This window comes from Cygnus atratus, chromosome 7 (genome assembly GCF_013377495.2).
Source record: "Cygnus atratus isolate AKBS03 ecotype Queensland, Australia chromosome 7, CAtr_DNAZoo_HiC_assembly, whole genome shotgun sequence".
NCBI lineage: Eukaryota > Metazoa > Chordata > Aves > Anseriformes > Anatidae > Cygnus > Cygnus atratus.
In genome coordinates, this window is record NC_066368.1 from 25,817,440 (window position 1) to 25,832,151 (window position 14,712).

Below are 14,712 nucleotides of genomic sequence, written 5' to 3' on the forward strand. Positions count from 1 at the left end.
GGGTTGTGTTCTTTGTGTTCTTCATGCCATACAGCATGTGTTGTACAGAAGTCCCCTGAATCCACTCAGAGAGAATGGCAATAAGCAATAATTTTTAAAAATGAAGCATTAAAACTTTAACAGAAAGTGTTCATGCAAGCAATAAAAACATGAAAACACCTACCAATACATATACACAGATATGAATAGAGAGAAGAACAGAGGAAACTGTTAATACCTTACAATCCAATCTACAAAGTCGCCCTTCGTGTGCTACCATATCACCTGGAGCCTGTAGAAAATAGGGCCTGAAAAAGCGTTCTTGAACTGCTTCTCTGTCTCCCTCTGGTACCCGGGATCGTGTTCTGCAAGACAAAAATTCCATGTGTGTGTTTGGAAGCCAAATTATTTTACTTTTTTTAATGCTGAGTAAAGAATGAAATTGCAGAAAAGTAGGAACAGACAGTTTGAGCTAAATAAAAGGGTAGAAAGAAATCCACTGATTTACATTGTAATTTACATTGTAATTATTCTATGATTCTATGATTTAATTGCATATTTTCCATTTAGATTGTCAAATGAACTATATCAGGTAGTATCATTGGATTCCCAAGATGCCCTTTATTTCTTTTTGCTTTTTTGTTTTGGCTGAATTTCATCATGCTAATCCATTCCTTTCCTCTAACTCTACTGAAACAAGTGAAATAATACTTTACATTTAAACTTCCCTGCATTTAAAGATAACTTTCAAAAACATTACACTCTAGAAGCGACTTGTTGGGAGGTATGTGGTGCTGTTATTTCCATTTAATGGTTGAGAACTGAAGTGGAGAGTATGCTGAAGTATAGCAGCCAGTTATTTTGAATACCTTCAATAAGAAGCATAAGGAAGGTGTGAAGGGTTTTTTTTCCTTTTACCTGTGAGGCTGAATTGTTGATATTCGGCCCCGAACAGGGATACTCTGAACCATCAGGTGGCCTGAACAACTGACTCTTCCCTGCAAATCACAATGGAAACAGAATTAGTAGTTGGTTAATAGTTCATTTAACTGTAAAGTATAAATATTTAACATCTACAATGCACTAGGATTTGTTTTTGTTATGTAAGTGAACTAAAGTGTAACTACTTTTTAGAAGCAATTGCTTTTAGTGTGTGGTGGAGTGCAGGTGAGGCAGGCGTTTCTTTGTGTGTCTAGAGCAGTGTTTCTCAAATTCTTCAAGGCTGTGTCAATGCATTTTTGCAGCAGCGCTATATAAACCGGCTTAGTGTCTGTCCTTGCTTGTTCATTCCTGCTACTATGTCTCCACAGGTACTGTCTGCTGCTGTATTTGTATTAGCATAGTTGTTGTTTGTGCTACCACATGGCAACCGGGTATTTGGCTGAAGTATAATTCAGAAAAAAAAGTGAAAATTTCAACTGGAAAACTTGCCTGATCTAGTTGACTGTATAACTAAATAAACAGCTAAGCTAGCACATAGAGTGAAGAGGAGTGATTAGGGGACAAGACTACTTGCAGATGCACATTTTTTGCAGGCTAGATAAAGAATAATTGTGTTTGTTAATGCTTTCAAATTTGATGTACCTATTGGTTTCCCTTTGCTCTATTCTTCCTGCCTGAAATATGATGTCTGCCTTGTCATTATATCTCAAAAGATAGCTGTCTACAACAGGCAGGGTTTCAGAAAATCGGGCAGGGGTTACTCATGTGAAAAGAATATCCTTAATGATTGTGACTGAGATGAGTAAGAACAGGGGAGTAATTTCATCATTCTGCATTATATTTCCCTCTCCTATCCTCTGAAGCATCTGATCTTTGATACAGTCACCACTCAAGGTTGGACTAGGTGGCTTGATCTTTGTTACTATTGACACATATTATACAGAGACAAAAAAAAAAAAAGCTTTTTTTTTTTTTTATAGAGGAAAATAAAACACCTTACTTGTGGGTTTGCAGCCATAATGGTATAGTTTCCATCATCATCATTAGTAGAAGTTTCAATATGTAAAGAACATGTTCCATCTCCCTCTCTGCTCATTTTGAAACGTGAGTTTTTCTTTGAAATCTGCTTGCCATCCTTGAACCAATATACCTGATCAGAAAAAGAAGTGACTTACTCTTGCTCTGTAATCAAATAGCAACTATAAAAATGTAGGTAAGAACACAACAGAAGTTAACAAGTTGCTTGTATAAATTTTAGAATACCATAAAATTTACAGGTGGTTTACAAAGTGAAATTGAATGTTTCCAGGCTGAGCTGAGAAAACAATATGTCTCCTTTGCACAGCTGAAATTGTCAGGTTCTGTTTTCTTGGCTGTAGAAACTTTATTGGTTATCTCAGACCAACTCATCTTTCTGAAAGTTAATTTTGTTTTGTTTTGTTAGGACTTTCTGTTTTTCTTAGTCAGGTGGTTGTGATGCAGTCCATACAGTACAGCAAGGCCTGATACATGCTCAATAGCAGGTATTGTTACTTGAGCAAGTTGGGGGAAATAATTTGTTTTAAAGCTCTCTCCACAGAATTACGTTCTTCAGAATGCGACTTGCCAGAGGGCTGTATAGGAAATAGCAGGTAGTTCATTTTTATTCCTCCACAGCTAACAAACAGTGAGAATGACCTACCTTGGGAACAGGTATTCCAACAATTTTGCAAGTGAATGTGATAGGAGATCCTTCCATTACCCGGAAATGCTTGAGTCTCTTATCAAAGATGGGTGCTATGTATTTGCCTGTAGGGATTTCTTCATGTTGCACTTCATCATCTGATTCATCCACTGGGGTGCGTTCAAGGCGAAATTCTATTTCGTTCATCAGCCTCTGCTCAAAGCTTGAAATCCTGTATTCCTGCAGAGTGAGAGAGGCACGACTCAGAGCTAGATGAGTCATGTTCTATGGTATTTGCAGTCATTTGCACTTTTAGACTAATGCTAAAATGAGTGAAAATAAAAAAACCTATGCAAACTAGGACTTACTGAAACAGTCTGAATTTGGTCTGCAGGAACAGATTCTCACTGCATATGAAGTTTGCACAATTTTACTAATGAAACTGAATGTTTTCAAAGGCAGCAAAAAAAAATCAAAAAAAATGAAACACAAGCGCATTAAAACCCTTAGAAGATTAAATAGATGGAAAACCATTATATCCCTGCATAAACAACCATTTCCGTATAACATGATGTTATTAGGAGCCTCCTCCATAGTGCCCTGATGTCAGGTAGAAGCCTCTCATTACTTAGCTGAGCACTGTTCTGCATGAAGATGCCTTTTGTCAAGACCAAGAAACATTTGACCAGATGTCTCCTGCTGTAACATGTGAAGCTTCATGCCAACAGCCAGCTTCAGGTTTTGACACCAAACCTGTATTTATCCTGGGCATGGTAAAGCAATACAGATACACCTGAATAGCTGCAGGAATATCTTACTCAAGTAATTAAAAATTACTTGTGGAGAAGTTACCATGTGTAGGCCTTTAGCAATAACCACATTCTTTTTTTAGACCTGATTTTGTGCAGTTTGTGAGTCCAGAGCTTGCATTCTGGCTTCTATTGTCTGACCACTGACATTTCTGAGAGCAGGCTTCTGTTTTCTTCTATTCCCACGGCAAGCATGGATTTTCAGAATCTCACATTATGCTGTCAGATATTGCTGTTATGATGGTGTTTTTTTTTCTTTGTTAAAGAATTGATTAAAGAATCATCAAAAATTCCAAATTATGAGAAGTATATCCCTGATTATTTAGCCACTCCATCATACTTGTGATTGTGCTTTTGACCAATAGTTCCCAAGTATTAAGAAGCAAAAGTAGAGAAACATCACAAAATGTTAGCTAAAGAAGTCTTTGAATTCTTCAGGAGTCCATGGAGACAGAAGTGGCCAAAGGTTGAGAGGTTGCAGGGGAGTTCTGAGGAGATGGGGTCTAGGGCTCAGTGTGAGAAATGGAAAGGATTAACATGACAGCCACAAAGCCTAAGTAAAAAAGTTGAAAATTGCTGTGGTCGAATAAATGCTCTAATAATATCCATCTTTGGTACTGTAATGGTAGATGTTGTTTAACACTCTCAATCTAAGATCTTTTTTTAGGGGGGGGATTGTTGTAAGGTCTGCTCTACTAACGTTAGCTATGATAGGAAAAGACAGATAGTTCAGGGTAGGGAAGAAAGTACTTTATGAAAGAACTGTTTTTGCTGGAAACTGAGCCCTCCTTCCACTCATCCCAGTTTCTCTGATGCTGCAGGGCTGTTCCTTCCACACAGCTTTGGAGCACTGCCTGTAATTGCAGTGTAACAGTGTTCACAGGGAGCTCTGGTTGCTGGATCCCACCTTCAAGATACCTTCCTTACCCGTAACACTCTCTCTCCACTCTGACAGGGGACAGGCTGTCGCTGATATTCTCTTCAAATATACCACTGCGAGTACAGCTTTGCTAAGAGGGAATTTTAGAGCTTGCACATCTCTAAAAGTGTGCAAGACATGCACCAAAGGGGGAGAGTCGGCCACTAGGTGGAACCGTCCACTTTCCTTGTGGGCTTTTGTTTGCTCTGGGGGCTGGCCAGCAGCTGATGATCAGCAAGCAGCCTTATAAAGTTTCATCCTGTTGAGCTTTTTTTGTTTCTCACAGCATGTCTCAGCAAATCATTTTAATAAATCAAATTCTGATATCAGTTAAGCCAGTGTAAAACCGGAGATTCTCTGATTTCTAACCAACCAATGCTTCTAGTGGTTACATTGGTTATAGTGTCCTAAGGGGAAAGTTAAGCAATCAGTCTTTTAGCCTTGATATTGAGAAAAGGTGTGTGTGTTTTTAGGAAGAATCAAGTAAAAATCTGGGAGTATCTGCTTTAAGAAATATCCCTGTCACCAAAAGGTACTGCAGTCATATTTTGTTTCTAGAATCTGCCATAACTTAAGGAATTCAAACATAAATGATTTGTGGTGACCGATGTACTGAAGAACATATTTGGAGTTTGGTTGTCCTTCCACTTCTTTGAAAGCTTTTAATAGATTCCTTCTTGTTGTTTTAGATAGTTCTTGACAGCAGAAAGCAAAATCTGTGGCAAAAAATTGCACCTGCTCAGAAAGGATTATCTCGAGTCTCTGAGTTATCCAATAGGACCTGACTATACTATATATAATTCTTCTTAGAATTAAATTATTTTCAGTGATTTCACATGTTGTGTGGCCTTTGGAAATGTGGAGGCTAATTAAGGACTAATTAAGCTAGGGGTAATCTCTTCCTCTCCCTTCCTTTCATTCATTTAATGAATCGTAATGTGATAAAAGGTCAGGACAGTATAGCAAATATGGTACAGATTCTCATTTCTGCCTGTCTAAACATGTTACTGCTTTTTGTGTAAGGAACTTCTCAAAAATAATGTAATTATTTCTGTATATTGGTCCTATAACAGCATATTATAAAGTTAAATACACTGCTTTGCATGTATGTTTCTCATTTGTCGTATCTGAGCACTTTTTAGCAGTTATTCCCTTTGTGAAGATAAGCCATTTTTCAAGTGTTTACAGGGCAACAGAGCTGATGGACAGAGTAGGTGAGGTGACCCACAACTTCATTACCTCAAAAACTAGATACAGTAAATCCATGACAGCTTTATACTCCAGAAGGGCAACTCTGAACTCAGATGAGAATAAAATGAATGCAATAGTCTAGAAGACTACTAAAAAAAGCAGTAGTCTAGAGGACTAAAAAGTGGAAGAGGGCTTTTGCAAAAGTCAGTTCCTTTTAGTTGTTAAGTACAACCTAATTAAGAACAAAGGTAGAAAAAGCAGAGGGCCTGTCTTCTCTCACATAGAAAACAAAGACGCAAAATCAAGAAGAGAGCAGATCAGTTATTTACTGCCCTGTGAGCCTTACCAACAATTAACATCGTTATTTTGTAGCAGTACACAAATCTGCCACTAGACCATCTTAGTTGTGTAGTCTTTAGCTGGATTGAGCTAATGCATGTTAGAAAATATTGAAGTTAAGTTTCCCATGGCCTAGAAGTGTTGCCTGTGTGTTGTGTTTATACTTTAATCTTAGCCCTTTAAATGTGATTAGTGTGCATATATATGTTTATTTAAGTTTACACACAAATCAACAAAACTAAATTAATATTGTTATAAAAATTCTAACACCAACTTTCATAGATTGAAGGTGTTATACCACACTTCTTATGAAAAACATAAATCTCTGAAATAAGGGGAAATACATAGTCTTATAGAGAATATAATCTTGGAGATTTTGCTTGGTTGGTAGATTTCCTTCTAGGATTAGCAAGAACAGAAAGTATTTGTTAATATGGCTTTCTGAAGAACTGTTTTTATCACGTAAGCCATAAAACTATTTCTGAATGTAATTACATAAGTGGAGTAGGGCAAAGTGTTTGTGGTTGTGTTTCAGACAAGTATTTCGTAAAGCGTCACACAAAGAACAAGTCAATTTGATTGCTGGGTATGATGTTAAAACTAGGCTGGAGTTCAGCATGCTGAGGAGACTAAGGCAAAGAGTACAAAGGTTCAAGCTCTGTTTCTGGGTCAAAAATGTAGGGGGCCAGCTGCATTTTGGCAACTTTTCTGGAACATGATATTTTTACAGACTAGAAGCCATGGAAATTACCACAATCATAAAGGTTAGAGGAACTTTAGTTGAGTGTTGATTCTCATATACCATATAAAAACCTTATTCTGATCGCCACTCATTGCCAACTCCAGACAAGTTTCCCAGTTTAATCCCAGTGTTGTAACTTCTACTAGATTGGCTATTTGGCAGAGTTATTCTAAATCCAGTTAGCAGTTTATCTAAGAAACTGACATATATTTCATCTCAGTGTCTATTTCTAAGCTGTAACGCTCCTTAGCTTTAAAGTCTGATCTAGGCTACTCTGACTGAAGTCTTCTGTTTAGTTTGGATTCTTTCTCTCTACCCCCACACCACTCCTCTGGCAATCAGGATAAAAATACAACAGATCCAATGTGCATGCTTTTCTTGCTTTTCTTCATATATCATGTCCCATGCAGAGATAGCAGGGAAGTAACTTATTTCTTGCAAATGAATTATTTTGGGCCTCTTACATAGCATAAGGCCTGAATATCATGCTATCCGTATGTAAATACCAAGCCCTTGAAGAGACTAGGAAGTCAGTTGTGGTACACAATAGATGATACTCAAAATATTATTCAGCTCAAAGTGACTGAGCAAGAGGAAAACAGAAGAGAAAAGAAATGAAGTTTGTATCTCTAACTCCCATAAACTTAGCTGGAGTGAATGGCTCAGGAGTGTGTGCAACAGCATGAGGAGCTCAGGTTTCCTCTCCTAGGCGGTGAGTTCTGCAAGCCAGGATCCTTAACAGAAGAAAACTTGTTTGTACTTTGTTGTTTAGATCTAGGTTTTGAGAAGGCATCTGCAAGTGACGGTTCAACGATTCATTACTATGATTATTGAGAATTTATACCAATTAATACTAAGATCTTCTAACTTGTCTTGGATGGGTTCTTAAATCACTTTCATTTCTAGTTCAGAGCAAACTTCCATGAGGACTCCTCGGGGTTTAATTCCCATCTGTAGTTCAAAATTATCTACATTTGCTGACTTTGGGATATGATATGAAGCTTGTCTTTGAGCAAGCTTTATGGAGTGGTTGAATTAAGTGTAATTATTGTGCTCTGGGGAATAGACTTATTGATTCTTGGGACCTTTCTGAGGCTGACTTAGTACAGGAACTGCAAGAAGATGATTGTGTTTTGTCACTGTTGAGGTATTAGTGATGATGTGGCCTGTGTGGTGAGTTGGGTTCTGCAGATGGCTCTACAGACCATGGTCTTTAATGTTCTAAAAGCTTTTGGACAACCCCTGCATTTCTTCTGCTCTCAAATTTATTGTACAGTATATACTAGCAAAAGTAAAGAATATTCATTTGAGGGCTGTGAATAATGGCATCATTTTCTAAACATCTGTGGTTTTTCTCTTTGTCCTAAAAATAAGGCAGTGACCATGCTGCTATCTGGGTGTTCCATAAGACACAACCAATGAGCATTGCCACATGCTATTCTTCATAGTAAATGACACAGATATATGGGCACAATTTATAATTCTTATTGAAAAAGGATGTTAAACAGGCCTAGGTACTTACTTCTTCCCTTCTTTTATTATTACATAGCTAATTGCTTTAATTTTGTTACTGCACAGGATTTTGAGGTTTAATTACCTCAATTTTCTGTTTGATATTATTTGTATAGCAAAGATTTAAGGGAATAATGCCTTTTGTTTCTAAGATTTGCCTGTAAAGCATAATTTCGTCTATTTATAGTCCCATTGATGTGAAGCCTGTTAATGTTTTCAACTAGAAATTTAGGATAATCACTTTGCATTACAAATTTATATATTTATTCCTTAGATTCTATGTCTGTCCTTTTCTTCTCACACTTACTTTTGCTTCTATGTGGCATATTCTGAATGAAAGTTATGAAGATATATTACTTGCAGGGAAGGTGAGAGGCCTGATGGACTGGATAGACAGACTTGGGGAAGTGGAAACATGCTCTCTGTTCATCAAAGAGTGCAGTGACCTGGACTTTCACTCAGCTTATGAGACTTGGATGCTGTGTCTCACAGGATTTCAAACTCAGTCTCCAAGAGGAAGCTCTAAGCTCCATTCTAATACAGCATTGTGGAGGTGGAGATGAGAGGGAAGTTTTGTCCTTGTTCTCTTTCTCTGTGTGTAAATAGTTAAACATCCACTAGAGCAAGGACAGGGACCTAGGTGTTTGTCCTAGTTCCTAGGCAGAAGAGTGGATTCTCCTTTTTTCTCAACCTGTCCCTACCTCTTTTCTCCAGCACAAAGTGGAAGGAAGAATTCTAACAGCTTCCTCAGACAACCATAATCATTAGAGCTGAAATACTCTCTGAAAAAAAGTCCTGCTAAAGGAGGGCCTGTTCTATGCTGCCTCAAATTCTCATTTTTTATTCACTGAGCTGGAGAAGGCAAGAGAGGGACTCATGTCTCCTGGTCAGAGAGCTGTTCTGAAATGTGGAATTTCCAGATTTCTGTGCTGCTGCTAAAGAACAGTTAATGGTCTGTGCAAGCTGGGACAGCACCAACCATTCACTGTACCCACTGGCACGGAGTCATGCGGTCCTTCTGGGAGTTAAGAGTTGTACGTTGGACTGTCTTGAGGCTAAGGAAGAAAATGGGTTAAGTCTTCTCCCGTATCTTGGGATTTGTCCTAACCTCTTCCTGCAATTGGATAAACCAATCCTCATTTAGTGTATCATCTGTTTGAAAGAACCGAGCAAATCTGACTTTAAGACATTTGGAATAACTGAACCACATATTTTCCAGCACTTCCAGTGGTGATGAAATTTCACCTGGCAATCTAACATACTACCATCTGCATAAATGACAGGTATGGTGTTATTTCTGGCAAAAATAACAGCTTGTTATTACATGTGCTTGATCAAAAGTGAAGCTAGAATCTTAGCAAAATTTTATCTGTATTTCTATTAAAACTGCATGATTATCATAGCTGTAGAAGACTGAAGGCTAATGTGTTCTGTTCTCTGCAACAGCAAAATCACCAACTGCATTCTGATTCTAGATTTTTGTATTGTTGGTGATGAATGATGTACTGGATGAAACAGGAGGAGTACATCTGGATTATTAGATACCATGCTCAGTGCATAATGCTGACACACAGGAAAATCTTGACTTGTAAGCTAAACACTTATCATATGGAAGTCAATGATAATAATAAATAGTACACCAGGATGTAAGTCTATCATATTAATTACTGCACTTTATATAGTAATATTAATCAATACCAGTACTTTAAGGTATAGATTGTCATTTACAGCTTTTATTTTGGATGATCCCTACATGTTCTACAGATACTGTAAATGAGACCAAGTGCTGCAATTGAAATATGGGATAACAGTAAGGAAAATGCTATGGAGCACATTTTATGAGAGGGAATTTTTGAAATAGTATGTAAAAAATGCAAGGAAGCCAACACTTCAGGATTCTTATTGGATTCTGTGCTCCATTCATTATGCAGTGATCTCATACAGAGGAGAGTTGCATTTGTATTTATGAGAAAGTGAGTAAGAGGCTTTTTCCTCCCATTATAATAAACAATTTAATGCAAATGTGCAATATATAGGATGAATATGTCTCACTTTAAAATTTGTGTGAACTACAAGAAGAAAAAACAGGACAAAATCTGCAGGTGTGAATCCACCTCTACAACGTATGACTCTCATGATGTTGATTGTTTTATAAATGGCAAAGCTATAAGAATTCTGAAAAGTATTATGCATTGCCGAGTCTCTTTAAATAATGCTTCTTAAATAATTCACTGCTTTCACTGGGGAGAAAACTCAGACTTGAACGTTTTCAGTGTTTTAAGGATTTTGGAATCACGATTTAGGTTTGGTGTCATACAGAATAGTAAATAAGTATATAAATAACTTTTGCTGTCAGCTGATAACTTTGATGCTGGTGGTGATCATTGTTTCTAAAGGGGTTATCATGCAGTTAACTCGAAAGACTGGTTGGTATTTCACAATAGCTCTCTAAATAGTTTGTCTTACTACCATAGCAAGTACAAATCGTAACACTTGTGATTCATCTACAAAACATACTGCTTTGCCAGTTGTTTTACTCAAAAGTGCTGTGGCAGTGTGATCTGTCAGAAGGAAGGGTCAAGAGCAAAATTTAACAAACAGGTATTACACTGCAGTTGTCCACAGAGGGTAATTTATTCCAGAAATCTCATGGCTTTTTGCTTATCTTTGCATGTTCTATGTCAGAAGGGCTAACAAATGTGAAAAGTTCCCTTATTGATGACAGATCAGGATAAACCATTATTTGCTGTGTTAAGCATGAGCTGGCAGGATGATGATGGAGGGCTCCATGGTCAAGGTGAGAGCAGAATAATCGCCTGCAGGCAGAACAGCTATCTAGCCGTCCTTAGGACACCCTACAAGGGTGGACGAACCTGTCCTACAGTGATTTTAACCTCAAAATATTTTTTATTCCTTCTTTAATTTTGTAAACACTGCCCAGACTCATGGATTTATTGATTCCAGTTAAGAATGAACTGGTATGTTTTAACTTCAGCTTTGTAAAAGGCTTGTTGTTTTCCTAAATTCTAATAATGACAGCCCTAAACTTAATGTCTGCCAGTAACAGCTACCAAAACTTCTTTGTTAAGTACTTTCCTAACAACTTCCTGACAATTCATATGTATCAGGAGATTTGGAAAAACGTTTAATGCTAAAAAATGAAAAATGTATTTTAGTTCAATCAAAGTGAAAGCAGAAACCTTTTTGTTACAGTTTGATTACCTTCCTCCTTAGTTTGGGTTAGGAATGTACAGTGTCTGAATGTGTGTGTGTGCAGTGAGTTGAGCAGCTTGTAAAGTAAAAAATGAAAACCTGTGTGCAGGACGTTATGTGAGAAGAAAAAAGTTTTGCATTCCTACCATTCTCTAATTGAGATTATCAGAAATGAAAATTGCTACACAGTCACAAAGCAAAACCTCTACAGCTGCATCCCCTTGGACTTCCTATTTAAAGCTCCAGTTTGCTATTCCAAAACAGTACTTACCACAAATGCTTCCTCTGCAGAGTAGTGTAGCTGCTCAACCATGCAAACACCTTTTGTGCCACAAGTCATAATACATGCCTTGTTCACAAGTGAAATTTATTTTAATGACACTTGTTTTTCTTACCTGCTGACTACTTTGTTGATTAATGTCCTCTCTGAAATGTAGTTTTCTTTCCAGGTCCTTTACAAGTGCAGCTTTATTTTCCCGAATAGAGTCATCTGTTGCTAATGGCAGAGGCTTCAGATTTTTCTTTGTTAATCCCTGGGTTGAGCTATTTAAAGAAAATTCTCACACTAACATGCAGCAACCAGTACAGATATTTATATATACAGTCACCTTAGATATAATATGTTAAGCTTCAGTTGTCTGGATGAACTTATTATTTATTTATGTAGAAGCCAAAGCACAATATAGGATTTGTTTTTTTTGGTACTGTTTTTATGATGCATCCCATTCCCATTAATGCCATCAGGAATTAAAGATGCACATCTTAAAGAGAATAAGCATTATAATACTGTAATAAAATTCTAAGTTCCATTTATACTTATCCTAGAATAATGATGTTGCAATGGATGCTGAAGAGATGTGCAAAGGTATTACTGTAGGTGTACAATTAGTGCATTTTATTGTATCAGGCAATAATTTAGAAAGTTAATGCAATTTCTTACTGATCTTTATCTTACAACTTCAGTGATTGCTTATTCTTCCTATAATCCTTCATTTTTCTCACTCTTTTATGACACCTAACATCAACATCTCTCTTTGTTTATAGATTTAGTGTGTTTTATTTTAGCAGGTTCTGAGAATAGTTTTTAAATAATGTCAGGGGACTGCACGAGTGTGTTGCTGAAACACAACAGCCACACAACATTAGAGAGAGTGCAGTGTTCAAGTAGCTTTCCAGTAGTTGGGATCCTAATAACAGGGGTCTGGGTAAAAGGCATAACTGACCGTTGCTGTGCAAGATGCCTGCCTTGTGATACCAGCAAGATACCAGCTCCGAGTCTCAGCACAATATGCTCTGGTTATGTGAGAACTCAGCTCACAGGGGAATGGTGAAATGTAAAAAACAGTATTTAACTGCCCTAGCTGGTAGGCATAGTGTAAGGATTTATTTGATAATACCTTCATAATGGTTTATTTGGTATGACAGTTAGAAAAAGTGAAGCACCTTGCAAACATTAAGTGTTATTAGTGCAAATTAATTGGGCTTGAGCATTTGTGCACCAGCTCTGAATGGGAGGAAGGGTAGTGGATGTGCAGTTGCATTTGATTTGTGCTTTCTGGTGCAACTTTACGGAAGCAGGATGAAGGCTTGAGTTGGGTATAGTTAAAACCTTCACTGTGAACCTGCTAACTTTATTTTATATGGCCTGCCCATGATGCCAGGGCCTTGAAGTACCCCAGGCATATGCCACAGGGTAGCTGTGATTACCTGCCTGTGCTGGGCAGTCAGGAAGTCTGGGAGCAGAGGTGCAATTATGGATCAAAGGCAGGATTTCCCTGCCAAAGTGGTGAATGTTCTGTATGCAGGGACACTTTCTCTGTTACAGTTACAAGTCAGTGGATGTACTATCAGCAAGGTAAATAGGAGCTTGGGACTTACTGGTGGCTATCACTACTTTGAAGTGTACCATCAGTAAAAGGGGGAAATATTCCTTACTTTGTGCAGAATTTGGAGTTCTGCAGATAAAGAGTTTTATCAATCTACTGGTGCTAGCCATGCTAACACAAGTTTCAGTGTCTGCAAAAGGGATATTAATTTCAAGTCTTCTAGTGAAAAGGGAACTCATAAGGCCACAACCTTTCTACTACATCATCGTCCTGATTTGCTTGTGTGGTGGTAGCCATTTTGTCACAGAAATCATTCTGGCTGTGAATTAAAATATTTCTGTGCAAGCCGTTAACTCTCTTGAGATTTTCTAGGAGACTTTAAATACAGAAAGTATTGCAGCCAGAAAAATACCTTTCCACAAGTTATTTCTTCAATTTATCTGGCCTAAGAAACAACATATGAGGTACGATAGGTAAGAAAGTTTTTATAGCTCATATAGGCAAAAGGGCTTTTAGGCAAATGGTCCTTTATAGCTCATATAGGCAGATGGAGTGGCTTATCCTGCGAGCTCATGATGAAATCTCTTTTCTCCCACTAGAACAGTTCTGTGAATCTCTGACTGAGCCCCCACATTCTTGTCTGTATCTGTTTGGAAACTCCCACTTCTCTATCCTGAATTTATCTTACCCTTAAGAGAGAAGATAAATAAAATGCATAACCTTAACCTTTACCTTTTTTTTTTTTTTTTTTTTTTTAATAGAAGCAGTTCTCTCTTCCTTTCTTAACTGAATGTAAAGATGAAGTGACCACAATATATGAGTTACTCACTTTTCTATTATATGAATGACTTGCATTTCAGGAAAATCTCCACTGAACACTTGCACAAAAATACATCTTAGTTTCCTTTACAAGTATTTCATGTCCCTGCTTCTGCACATACAGTTCATACTACTTACGTGACTGGTGTACTTTTGGGCAGCCCCATAGCATTGGTTGATGGTGCAGAAGGAAGTGAAGGAAGAACAGCGCTAAGGAAAGCTACTGGATTTGGAATTCGACCAGTTGGGGAGACAGGAGTAGGAGTCACACTCTGTGGCTGAAATTGTTTTACACTGGATGTAGACAGTGTTAACGGAGGCACCGTGGATTCTTTTGGGCTTGGTAGAGACTGATCACTTTTGCTTGTAAATGCTCCTGATGGCCTTGATGGTGTAGGTGGAGGATTTGCCGTGACATTTTCCTTGTTATTTGTTCTTTGAGTTCCTTGAGAGACACTGCTGTAAATTGTCACCGAGGAGCTAGAAGAGGAAATGGTAGGCGGTGGGGTCTGTGATGGTAGGAACTGCTTAGGTCGGGTATAGTTGAATGCTTGTGAAGCAGAGGCTTTGCTTTGTTTGTACGTGCTTGAGGTGGATTGTTGATTGAATGAAGTAGCAGAGTTCAATAAAGCTGTGTTGAATGACAGCTCTCTTGTAGACGTCTGATGCACAAGCTGTTGTTCAAGCAAGACTTGGTTGTGGAGCTGTTTTAACTGGGTCTGATCACTGCACACAAAACAAAGATAAACAAGATTGGT

General features: G+C 37.8%; 1 protein-coding gene across 1 annotated transcript in view; it reads right to left on the reverse strand.

Annotated features, from left to right (window-relative positions):
- MYPN (myopalladin) overlaps positions 1–14,712 on the reverse strand; it is a 43,406-nt gene that overhangs the window by 6,618 nt on the left and 22,076 nt on the right. The window contains exons 10-15 of the mRNA XM_035539394.1: positions 14,093–14,680; positions 11,705–11,852; positions 2,603–2,824; positions 1,922–2,071; positions 898–977; positions 218–344 (exon numbers count right to left, since the gene is read on the reverse strand). Of these exons, the coding sequence (XP_035395287.1) occupies positions 218–344; positions 898–977; positions 1,922–2,071; positions 2,603–2,824; positions 11,705–11,852; positions 14,093–14,680 (1,315 nt within the window). The remainder of the gene's footprint in view (positions 1–217; positions 345–897; positions 978–1,921; positions 2,072–2,602; positions 2,825–11,704; positions 11,853–14,092; positions 14,681–14,712) is intronic.